The sequence below is a fragment of the Atta cephalotes genome (genome assembly GCF_000143395.1).
Source record: "Atta cephalotes unplaced genomic scaffold scaffold00031, whole genome shotgun sequence".
In the NCBI taxonomy this organism is placed as follows: Eukaryota; Metazoa; Arthropoda; class Insecta; order Hymenoptera; family Formicidae; genus Atta; species Atta cephalotes.
This window is the reverse complement of record NW_012130095.1, coordinates 1,978,463-1,991,231: the sequence shown is the minus strand read 5'-3', so window position 1 is coordinate 1,991,231 and position 12,769 is coordinate 1,978,463. Positions and strand designations below refer to the sequence as shown.

The 12,769-nt window shown below is 42.1% G+C and overlaps 1 protein-coding gene and 1 pseudogene across 1 annotated transcript; both read right to left on the bottom strand.

Moving 5' to 3' along the window:
- Positions 1–876: 876 nt before the first annotated feature.
- On the bottom strand, positions 877–1,422 carry LOC105621026. Its single transcript, XM_012202501.1, has one exon. It carries the CDS (start codon positions 1,420–1,422, stop codon positions 877–879), a length of 546 nt encoding a protein of 181 aa, XP_012057891.1.
- Positions 1,423–8,928: 7,506 nt separating this feature from the next.
- Positions 8,929–10,883, bottom strand: LOC105621024 (annotated as a pseudogene).
- Positions 10,884–12,769: the final 1,886 nt, after the last annotated feature.

The window sequence follows — 12,769 nt, the reverse complement described above, 5'->3', positions numbered from 1 at the left end:
ATATATATATATATATATATACATTGCATATGAACTACTATCAGAACATGTCGCGACGCGTTTTAACAGAAGCGTTGATATTTTCGAATACATACGTTTATACATACATACATACATACATACATATATACATACACGTTCATATATATGAGTACATGTATTACAAAAGAAGGAAAAAAGAAACATATAATAAATACGTGTTAACGTATTTTTTATTTAAAAAATTCTTTGCAACCACCAGTTATATATTTTCAATACATTTTGTAACGCGCAATTCTTAACATGTTGCCCATATCGCATAGCAACAGATTAGTTAAAGATTCCATGTTTTCGTAAACTGCATCCAAGGTCTCGATGTATTATATATGCGTTCTCGCTCATCGTCCAAAAGCAAGTTCCACAGCCACATTCATTTCTCGTGTCCTTTAACGTATACGATAACATCACGTTCAAATACAGCTGTCGTGATCAGGCGTTTCGTTGTACGGGACCATCCCGTCCTCCCATCGCAATCCATGGTAATAAGCACTCAACCAGGAAGCGCAAGACCTGTCGGATCTTGTCAAAAATTGCCATGATACGGGACTCGTAAAAATGTAATGTGTGAGAACGGTCCCCTGTTTCAACATCGCTACTTCCTTCACAATAAATTTCTCGTTAACGATAAATCCTTCCACGAACGTTCGCACGAGCATGTTGTTGAGAAGATTGCGGTCGATTGCGGTCGAATGTGACGTATCGTAGATTTTATATCATGTCGGAAGTGCGCTTAAGTGATTTTGCATTGGTCAATGGATTATACTGAACCACGCGATCGTGTATTATGAGACAATATTGCTGTTGTATTTGCGGGCACGTTCTCCTTACATTCAAAATCTAATCCATGGTGCCACTCTTGACCGATTCATTCTGTCGAGAGCAATCGATGATCACGAACGGGCCATTACATAAAAAAATCGTAAAGGTGAGACTCGACTCAAGATATTCGTATCCGTAGCCCTTGTAGAAACGCGCGTACAAGTCGTACAGAATCGCACATTTATTTTTATCAAAATCCAGATTCAAGTCATCATATGGATAACATTCCGAATTCAGATAGAGTTTCGCATTGGTTAATTTGCAATCGTCGAATCGACTTACATCTTTAGACATGACGTTTTTTCGACCTGTTTGCATAACGAAAATGACGTAGCTCGGCTTCTCGAGCTGAGTAGCCGTCTTGATGGCCCACGAATGTTTGGTTGTGCTCTGCAAGAGCAGAAACTCGTACAGATCCCACGAGCGAAAAGTCATGCTCAGATATCGTCCGCTTTCTAAAGCGCGTAGTATCGACAACTTATTTATCTCGCTCAATAACACGTATGGCATTCGCCACTGTACTTTGAATAATTCGAGCGTTGGTTCTGTCGCCGGATCTCCCATCAGACAATTGTTGTCGTTGCGTGCTCATATTAAAATCAACTCGTGACGAGCGTTGATCATCACGCGTTTGTAATCTTCGTAAAATCCCAGCAGTACGTAGAGCGGTACACAGAAATTAAAATATCCGGCCGCAGTAGTCAGCGCATCCCAGCCGGCATTTCGCAGAATCACGCTCGGATGACACTGTTACATAGTTTTTGAGTGTGCTAATTATGCTTTCTGTGCGTTTCTGTTACAATCAATCTCCACACCGTTGAGTTCATATCGAATCTCATCGAATATGAATGCGATGCAATTATTTCCCAATGTCACGTGAGCACTCTGGACCACTTTGTTCTTCGTCAGTTTTCCGTCGACGTACAGAAAGCTTTCGTACGGCAGTGTGTACAGATCCTGTTGCTGTATGGATATTCTTATTTCATCGCTCATACTCGAACATTGTGTTGGCGAACGGGCTGTACGTGTGAGTCTCAATCTTGACGATGCGATCGTCGAAGATCGGCTCGTCTTTAATGTTTAGGATATTAGTCATCTCAAATGTTGCGCACTGCGAATCCCAAAGACTTTAAAAATGTTTGACACACTAAACTTCTTCTTCTATCTGATGCAGCTGGAGCGAATGTTATCGAATTGTGACGCTGGCCTTGTAAAAAATGCGTTATCTCTCTGCATACGCTCTGTTCCGTTCAGCATCTCACGCTCACGTTATCACTGTCGCCGTCCTACGTGCAATCTAACAGTGATCTCTTCTCCTCGAAAATCGAGCAATCGTCCATTCTGGACGACGCGTATCGTTAGATCCGTAATGCTCCGTGCGATTATCGGCAGGTAAATGATCTGCCCCGACCTCTCCGATATCTTATATCATGGAGACACGCTCGGCGAAATTCGTGTATCGTATGCGCGCTTTTGCCGTTGCTGTACGCGCGGTCACATGTACATTCTACATGGATAACGTTTACATTCATTATATTGATCGACATATACGATTCGTGCCACCTTCGCGGCCGCAATATACGCTTCGACGAGAATCCCAGCAGTGATCCAATGTTATTGGGCTTACCAAAGTTTATTCTGTATGCACATCTAATCTTGCATCTCATCGTGTTATAGTTTGCGGAGCGTAATCGGGTATTCTCCACCATTATCATCATCATCATCGGTGTCATTGTTGTTGTTGTTATTGTCACCATGCACTACGTCAATGGTTTCAAGCGCGTCGTGGTGTGGACGTTTCCGTAAAATCACGCGTTTCAAAAATTCATTTATGTCTCGCACTTCATATGAACCTTTGGGAAATGTAATTTCGACTTTGGTGAAATAAAATTTGTTGTTCGATTCGTTTACGTTCGGTATTGTGTGATAAGTCTCAAAAATCGTCAGATCAAGCTCGTAATCTCCGTCACTCAAATCTATGGCGGGAAAGTAATTCGCTGCGAGAACGGTGCTCTTCCCACTCAACGTAAGCGTCAACGACATGACGGAAAAAGCGTTCGACGAATACTAAGATTTCACAGACACATCCACAGAAACTCTGATCGTACGTCTGATAGGACGTGCGATTGTACTCTATCGTCATAGCACCGTTTCCAAAATATCGCACCAGTTCTTTGGGTGGTCGAAGATTACCGAAACTGTCAAAATACACGACGCAATTATTCCTTTTCGCGTACGCTGTGAGTACCAGTGAGTACCAGGCCCCGTCGCCCAGATTCACGATACGGTTTCGTTTCGGTGCGCGCCGCTCGTTGGTAACGTGTTACGCATGAAAACGTCTCTAAAGTATGGTACGCGCATACGTTTCGCGAGCTTATTCAATTGCACATTGGTAGTAGTGCCGCCAGACGGTATTTTTATTTATTGTCTTTTCGGCATTTTTTTTTCTTTGTAGCTACACCCTGTCCATGTTTGTACGGACCGAGATAGAATCCGCGCCCGTATTTATACGGAGCAAGATACAGTCCGCGACCCTACTCTATCGCGCGATCATGACGTTGCAGCTCTTCGAGATGTCGCACGGCTTTGCTGTCATTTACCGCTTTCGCCACGCTGGCCGCTCCGCCGATCAAGGATTCAAACGCGCCCAACATTGACAGAAATGGTAACGCACCGCCTTTCGCTTGGAAGTATCCGTTTTTTCGTCGTCTTTTTCCTCATCGTCTTCTTCTTCGATTTCATGCCCATGTCGATCTTGGTCTTGGTCTTGGCCCAGACGGCAGCTGCGGCGGCTCTCTCGCTCAATCGAATCTCTCGCAGTGACGCGTCCTAGCGCTTTATTGGCGAGTACCTTGTCCGCCGCGTGTCTATCGGTGAGATTTGCTCCGAGAATACGCAGTGTCGGTTCTCGGCACGCCGCGTCCAGCGGATTTATGCCCTTGTCACCTCTGGCTAGTCGCTTCGTAAGCCGAATGCCCGCAAAACTGTGGTAGCCCGGAATATGTAACTCGAAAGGAAGCGCGTTTATCGCTCAATTCAGCCGCTGCGCGATGCTGACAGTTCTTTATCTTCGATGCGGGACCATCGATGTGCGTCCGCTGCCACGGTTGATTGTAGTCGCCGTACACGCGTAAGAGTACGACCTTCGGTATATATTGCAGTTGCTCGACGCTCAAGTTTTGAATATCGGAAGGATGACACAGCGCGAAATACATTTTGCTACTGCGCGATTCGCGGATTCGCGCATCTTTAAATAGTCATTCGAGAGTGCACAGTCTTTAGTGTGAGCATGAAATTCGTGCTGCAACCGCTAATGATACACACAAACTGTGACGCGAAATCGCGAATGATGGGAGGCAACGCGGAGAAGCGCAAGCATGACGAAATGCTGCCGAGTACTATACGCGCAATCATTTGCGGCCCGTCGAGTTGTGGTAAAACCAACGTTCTCGTAAGCTTGCTCGAGAATCCAAACGACGTACGTTTCGAGAACGATGTACGTCTATTCGAAATCGCTGCAATAGTCAAAGTATCGATATCTCGAAAATTTATTTATGTTTATTGATGAAATCGGCTACTTTACGTTCTCCAACAATAGCGATGTCGTTCCATCGAGCGAAGCGCGCCCAAATTCTATTTTTATCTTTGATGACGTAGCATGCAACAAGCAGGATGCGGTGAGAGAATACTTTTCGATGGACCGCCACGCAAACGTTGACTGCTTCTATGTCTGTCAGACGTACGCGAGAATACCTAAACATCTGATACACGACAACGCGAACTGTTGATCCTGTTCAAACAGGATTGTACCAACTTGAGACACGTTTACAACGATCACGTGAATACCGACATGTCGTACGATGAATTTTGTTTGTTATGTTGCGACTGTTGGCAAAAAAAATATGGATTTTTAGTGATAGACAAGGCCAATGCGCTTAAAGACGGGAAATACAGAAAGAGATTTAACGAGTTCACCATACTGTAACGTGACTAGTCATTGTCAATACTTCGCCAGAGACGAACATGACTGATGTGCGCGAGAAAATTGCGTGAAAAAATTGCGAGGGAGATCGAGAAGACGAGCGAGTCGATTCGTAAGAAACACCGCGCTCTAAAAATCGGTAGAATCGAGGAGGACATAGCATTGGACAGACATTTTAAGCCTATTATCAAACCTCTGCAGCAGATTGTTGACAGCCCCGTGCGCGCGATAAAGAGACAGTCGCGCGACGATGATGCAGCGTGAGAGAAAAGAGGAGGAGGAGGAAGCGAGCGAGACGTTCGAGCGTTCCGCGACCCCGCGTAAACCCGATAATCGATCGCACGATCGTGTACAGCTGATAACCTCCACACCGCGTACCAAAATTGTACCGACGATAGAGTCGTTGAACAATGTTCTCGAAACGACGGAAGACTCGCTAGCAACAAAGGTTCAAAATCGGTCGCAAACGTCGAAAGATCGAGAGGCGTTGCAAGCCGATTTGGGTCCGTTGGGTCAAAAGTACGTCGAGGGGAACGCGAGATAAATAGAAGAGCATTGTAGATTATGTGTACGGCGTTTACCTACACAAGGATGAATTGATGTTTGGCAATAAACGTGAATGATGCGGACAACATAATTATCGACGATGTACGATACGTCGGTACACCTGGTCTTTACGAGTTGATTTTCAAGAGAATTCCCGAATCTCCTCTACATGGAAGACAATATGAACAAGTACAAGAGCATGCTACTAGTGACGAACGCGCACAAACACAAGCATCAATCGCAGGGCCGATTATTGAGCAATAGGGGATACAAATACAAATACATTATCGCGCCGTTGATGTCGATTACACCCAAGAAACAGAAGAATAAATCTGGAAAGGGATTACTTCATGCAATGATACTGAATGACACGATTGATTACGTGCATTAGGACGATCCCAACGAACTAGTGAATCGTCTATCTGATTGCTCGATGCTTCGCACCGAGCGGGCAACAACGCTCATGACAACGAGATGTTGTCGATCGAAGAACTTCGCGAAGCCGGTCTTATTATAAATTAAATTGCGTACAGATCAAATGAGTCATTCAGAGTATTATCAGTGAGAAAAAAAAATTCTTTTGCTCTGTGTATTACGCGTTGAATCATGAAAAAGAGATTCAGCAAAAAGAGAAAAATTAGCTCCGAGAGACGTCGACTCGTCGAGGAATTGCATGCTCCGGCGAGAAGATATTTTCCGCGAAGGCGCGTCATAGTTCGAGGATACGACGATTTGTGGCAGGCTAATATCGTTGAGATGCGTCCATACTCAGGCTTCAACAGAGGCTACCACTACATACTCATCATCATCGATGTGTTGAGCAAGTTTGCGTGGGCCATACCGCTCAAGAGCGAGGGTGGAAGTGAGACGGCTAATGCTATCGTTGAGATAATTCGAGCGAGTGAAAGATGTCCGAAAAATTTACAAACGGATATGGGAAAGGAATTTTACAACGTCGATGTGCAAAAAATCCTGAAAAAACACGATGTTAATCACTATTCCACGTATTCGAATTGAAAACGTCAGTAGTCGAGCGGTTCAATCGCACGCTCAAAAACAACATGTGGGAGATGTTTACACTTAATGGCAATTACAAGTAGATCGACGAGCTGTCGCATCTCGTGTCAGATTACAACGCGCGCAAGCATCGGACTATCGGCATACGACCTGCTCGACGTAACGACGTAACTCCCGCGATCGCCGAAAGACTCTTGGACACGGTGTACAGCGCGATAAAGATTGCTGGTCCGTCAAAATTTAAAGTGGGCGATTCGGTACGCGTGAGCAAGTACAAGACGATTTTTGAGAAGGGTTACACACCAAATTGGACTACCGAGATGTTTACAATCGTTAAGATACAGCGTACCAATCCTGTAATCTATCTACTCGAGAATTATTGCGGAAAATCCGTCGCTGGAGCGTTTTACGAGCTCATGTTGCATCTACTCATCCGGACGTGTATCTCGTGGAGAAAGTACTGCGCCAGAAAGGAGATAAGGTGTACGGCTGGGATTCGATGGATCGCACAATTCATGGATACACAAAAACAATGTCATTTGATAAAATTTTGATTCGTGTATTTTTATTTCTACATATAAAAAATATATCAATATAAATATATAAACATTTTTTTTTTATTCTTTCTATCTTCGTTCGGAATATACAGATATAAATGTACGATACATGAAATGAAAAATAATAGTAACATATAATAAATGGTACTACATAAAACATAATAATAATACTTATATAAATGTAAAAAAACATGCATTACGTGTAAATTAAAATAATAATAATATGCATAAATGATAAAAAAAAATATGGGATACATAAAATGTAAAATTGAAATACTAGTAGTATATAAATGTTAAAAACATACGATATGTATTATACAATATGAAAGTATAACAATCGTAATATTAATAATAAATGCTATTACATAAAAACATGTTAATAATATTTGTATAAATGTAAAAAAAAAAATATAAATTTCAATAAATAATACATAATAGTAACATATATTACAAAGGTATCCGCCAATGCCCCCACGGTAATGTCTCCGTCGAGTTCGGTACGACGTATTATTTGTCGTCATATGGATTCGGAGCGATTTTCGATTCGAATATCGTGTATATCTCGTGTAATTTAGATCGTATACACGATTGATGGCGAGTCATTTCAATCTCTTCGTTCAAACACCGCGTGTAATCATCGAACGTTATCATTCGCGCTACGACGTTATTCTTTACACCTTTCATCTTTTTAGTGTCCTTCTTGCCGTCCACTCACCGCGTACATCTTCGCTCTCAGTTTAACGAATTCGGCCATTATGGCACCATTATTTTCGTCCTTCATCAGGCCGAGTACATTTTTTGTTCGCGAGAGGCATACCGTACACGTTGTCCGGAAAATCGCTCATGTCAAATCTAGCGATATCGTGTTTCGTATTCTTGTAAACATCGTCGCATTCTATATGTAAATGAGACTGTTCATGTCGGTGTACATGATCTTGTATTTGTCGCGATACATAGTGATATGTACTCGTGACTCGTGGTGAAATTCGTACAAGCAGACTTTCGATATGTCGAGTATGCACATACCCACGTAAATCGGCTTGTCGAACTTTATCTCGCTTGTTTGCGCATTTCGACAGCGATCAAATTTTCCGCAAAGACACTGCGGCTGTGAAAATTCAGTTTCGCGATCATTGCCTTCGCGCCGTACTGTCCGTCCCATTTTGTTATTAATTTTACATCGTGATTGCGTACATTCTCCATGGTCTTACCGAATACCGCGTTGTTCATTAGTTTATACAAATTTTTTTCGAAATCGTTTTTTGCGCGCGTTCTAAATTGTGTATTGAGTTCAATGTAATCGCGGAACTATAGAGATTGAGCGAATTATAGCACCCAGTGAATTTCTTTTATGCGAAGACCGTGACGAGTGCATTGCTGCAGGTTGCGTACAATTTTTAATTTATCTTTGTCGAGATACGACATCAATTTATTGAGGCTTGCATTTAGAAATTTGAAAGAATCAATGAATCTTAATTTTACATCATTTTTTTTTCTGAAAATTCTTTTCATTTTTATCTTTGGTGCTATCGACATGTTTAGTGAATGAAATATATTTTTCCTTCGTTATTGGTAGTACATCTACATGTCCATCGTACGCAGTAGCAATTTCCTTAATTATAAAATGGGCATCATAGCCCGATAAATTGTGAAATACCATCGGAATATAGAATGAATTTTTATAATTTAAGTTACAATTTGAATGCGCTGGACCGCTTTACCGGTGAGATGACAATAATCGCGTATCATCCGGCGCGAACGGTTTCTCGCAGATGACAACGCATCGCGCTACAGCATGCCTTCCATTGCTGTTTAGACAACGTGTCCATGGGAACGTTGGTGGATATGATATTTTTCACGCGATGTGTCAAATCGTTGAATTGTTACGCGAACCACGTTATCAGCCTTCATCGCGATGGAAGTAATATGACGATAATGTGTTGTCGTACGCGCATCGTACGTAATAGCCTATGCTAAGCGCTTCATGCCGCAAACGCGTACGACGACGCATCTTCCTTGTCGGATTCTGTCTTACATAGGACGCACTCCAGGTCGGCGTAGACGATGAATGGGACGCGCTTCTTATTGCAGATTTCTAAATTCGAACCACTTGTCATCCTCGCTTGGCGCAATCGTTGATCTTCTGGCAGTCCACTTCGTGCAATTGCAATTTTTCGCACGAACCGAAGTAATGGAGTTACCACCTGTAAATAATAGAGAAATCATTTTTCACTATTTCTTTTTTACTGTTTTTTATTGGCTTTTCTTATTATACTTACTGGTCGCAGAAAAACTTCTTGTTCTTTTTCCTAGTAATTTGCGAATTCATGAGACGCGACAGGTTCTTGATATAAAGTGGCCAAGGTTGTCGTTGTATGAATCTTGTAGATACAGGAGATTGACGTGTTTCTCCTTCTTGTCATCGGTGAGCCGCAGAGGAAGGACTTATTTATTCTCGATGCCGTACACGTTGATCGACACCATGTTCAACCATTCAAATTTAGAAATGTCTTTTAACGTTATTGATATCCGTGAAATTCGATATCCGTGAGATTCAACACTGTCATGTAATGCGGATAGGACGATTCCCGCTCCGTATATTTTTCAACTGGACTCTTTACAGAGCGGCGACCACCGACCATGCGAAACACTCATTGTCCGTCGTACGAACACTGATTACCGCTCGTTTCGTCGCTATTTCTCGTGGCACTTCGATGTGACATCTCGCGCGCAGAGGATTTAGTTTGTTCACATTGATAGTCAAATTCAATATACGTAACAATGCCCATCCGCTATCGCGTTCCTGGAACTCTTCGAGCGATGCTAGGATAGGCTGGATGACGTGCTCGTACCACTCGCGCAAATTGGTGTATCGGTATATCTCGCTGTTCTTTGTAACTATGCTCTTATTATCACGTTTATCCTTCGTCGCGAACTCACCGTTGAATGGTGTTTACACTACCGTATCTTTCTACAGCGTCTCGCACTCGCTCTAGAACTACACTGCTAGCGTCTTCTAAAAACTGCTGTGGCTCGATGTGATTAGAGTTTATCACCGCAACTGTCAATGTACGATTCTCGAACGCGGCATCGATTTCTCGCCAGACAAGAGATCGTTGCTCACGTACTCGCCACCAATGTGCACGAAACATCGCTCCAATTGCGACTTTGCACCCGCGATCCACCGCGGATTGTCTGTGTCCAACGGCGAGGTGCGGACGCTTGGCACGACAAAGTTCTTCGAGCTGCTCGATGCACTCGTTGCAGAGTAGCGACCTGGCCGCACTGCTCCAACAGTTCGCGTTCCACTTGCTCATAATTTTCCATATCTTTTCACAGTTTTTTAGATCACGTCGCACTCTTCCACGGAGCACTTGCACGTGATTCGTTCACACACGTTGCAACATCTAGAATATCATAATGTTCTAATACTTTTTCATTATGTTTGTTTGCAAAAGTGCATTGTTCGCATTCAAAGCATTGTTCGTCGCATCTATTGAAAAATAGTTTTAGTGCAAAATCGCGATCACGAAATTCCATATATTGTCAATAATCAGTTCGACACACTTTTCATTATCCGCGGGAATCTTAATGCACATGCACCAACCTTGGCTCTTATCTGTGATTTTTTTCGTCCAATAATAATCGTCCTTTATTATACTGACATTTCTATTCTACCAATGTCTCTTTTCATACTCATCATCCTCGTAACATTTGTCTCGTAACCATGGGTATACTTTCTGTTGCGCGAGTAAAGACCAGTCAGAAATGGGCTCTTTAATAACTATTCCATGTTTCTCATCATGTATACCTAATTCTCGATCGCGTAGGAATTGCACCGGCGATATTCGCATATCTGTGTCTCTTTTTTGTGGGTTACCGAGAACGTACAACACATCATCTACATTATAGTCTTCCCACATATTTTCCAGTACTGTTCAATAGTTTTTTTTTCAATGTGTGCAGAGTGAGCACATGTTGCACGAGAATATACTGTACAAAGGTCCTCTGCAATTCGTGCACGACTTGCCGTCTAGTCTAGCGAAAGAACCAATCTCATGCTCCCTGATATGATACATCGTTAATGTCACCTATCATGCATGCTGTGCATACAGTTAAAACACCATCCGTTGTATAATAATTGTAGCTCACACAGTGCTTAGTACAAGCGTTCAACGTATGGATTTCCGAAGGCTGCATAAATTTTTCTACGCGATCAATTTCATACTTGCTCATATCACTAGCATATCTACTATCGTCGGATAGCATTTCTTCATCAGATGATTCTTAGTCCATTATATTCTCAAAGTCTACTTCTACTTCAAGCACTTCAAATACTTCGTCTCTGATATTCGCGAACTGTTCCGGATCCGTTTCTTCACGTTTCTAATATACGTTAGTTATGTTCTCAACGTTTCTGATATTCTCAACTTCTACATCGTTTTATGACTTCTTTGTCTCATTATCTATCATCCCTATTGGGTCGCAATAATGATGACATGTCACTGATCTCTTATTGGCTCGCAGTAGTGACAACGTGTCACCGATCTCTTATTGGGGTCGCAGTAGTGACGACGTGTCACCGATCTCTTCTTAGAAAAAAAAATATCGTTATCGACGGCTTCTGATCTTGAAAAAAAGAACTGTGAGAACAATGATGTGTCACCTAGACAAACATCTTGTTCGCGTTATAATACCGCGGCGCATTTTGGGGTGGACGCCGGATCTGCGGCAGCGGCTCGAAACGCATTTTGGGGTGAACGCGGGGTTTGCGGCAGCAGCGGCCCAAAAACGCATTTTGGAGTGGACGCGGGGTCCGTGGCGGTGGCGGCGGCGGCGACGGGTGACGAAAAAAAATGTCACGTGGAATGTTTGGGAGGGTTGCGGTGAAAAATATGAAAGGCATAGTGAAACGTCATCATGTTTATGTAATCCATCGACCGGGGTCCTATGTTTACATAAACAGCGATGTAGCCGACCGAGCCCTTCCCTCTTCCTTCCCCGCACCTTCCTCCCGCACCTACGAGTACCCCCCGCGCCCCGCGCTCCCGTCTAGCCCCATGGGTTAGAACCCGCCTAGTATACCTACTGCTGCAAGCTCTGAATATTATTTATATTGGCGGTTCTTACTGCAAAGCAGATTTTTTAATATTACTTTACTCAAGACACATTTTAAAAAGTATATTCTTCGTTTGGAATACTCCAATTTTGATTTTTGAATCCTTACTAAATGTTTTCTTTCTTCGGACATATTTAGCGATAAAGTGAACACATAATATTATAAATTTGATGTTAATAAATTAGGTATTAATTACATGTCATCCAACATCCGGGAAAAATGAGGTTACAAAAAATAAAAGAAGAAAATTCATAAATATTTTTCATCACAATAAATAGAGATAATACAATTTCCGTAAAGATAAAGATGTAGAAAACGTTTAACAATTAAAAATAATAAATATATTCTAAATGATCATACATGAAAAATCTATTCACTATATTATATCTTTATACTTCATAAAAAAATATTTTCAACTTCATAAAAAATATTAAATATATTAATATCTTCCTAATCGTTTTATATTGCGTTCGCATATGTCAGGCTTCGCAAATTGATAGACTTCTACTTACATAGTGTAACCAATTCGCAGAAATTAAAATGTTTCATCTAGAGGATTTTCGTTATTACCAATGTTATCTCTTCTACTTTTATGGAAATTGTCTAACTCAATATATAGTAATGTGAGTTTATTACTAGCCCGTGCACAAACTACGCTCCATGTAATATCAGCGAAAGAAATAGACTGTA

What these genes read in the sequence shown, in the direction of transcription:
- LOC105621026 (XM_012202501.1), bottom strand. Translation starts at nt 1,422, where the DNA reads ATGGGAGATCCGGCGACAGAACCAACGCTCGAATTATTCAAAGTACAG.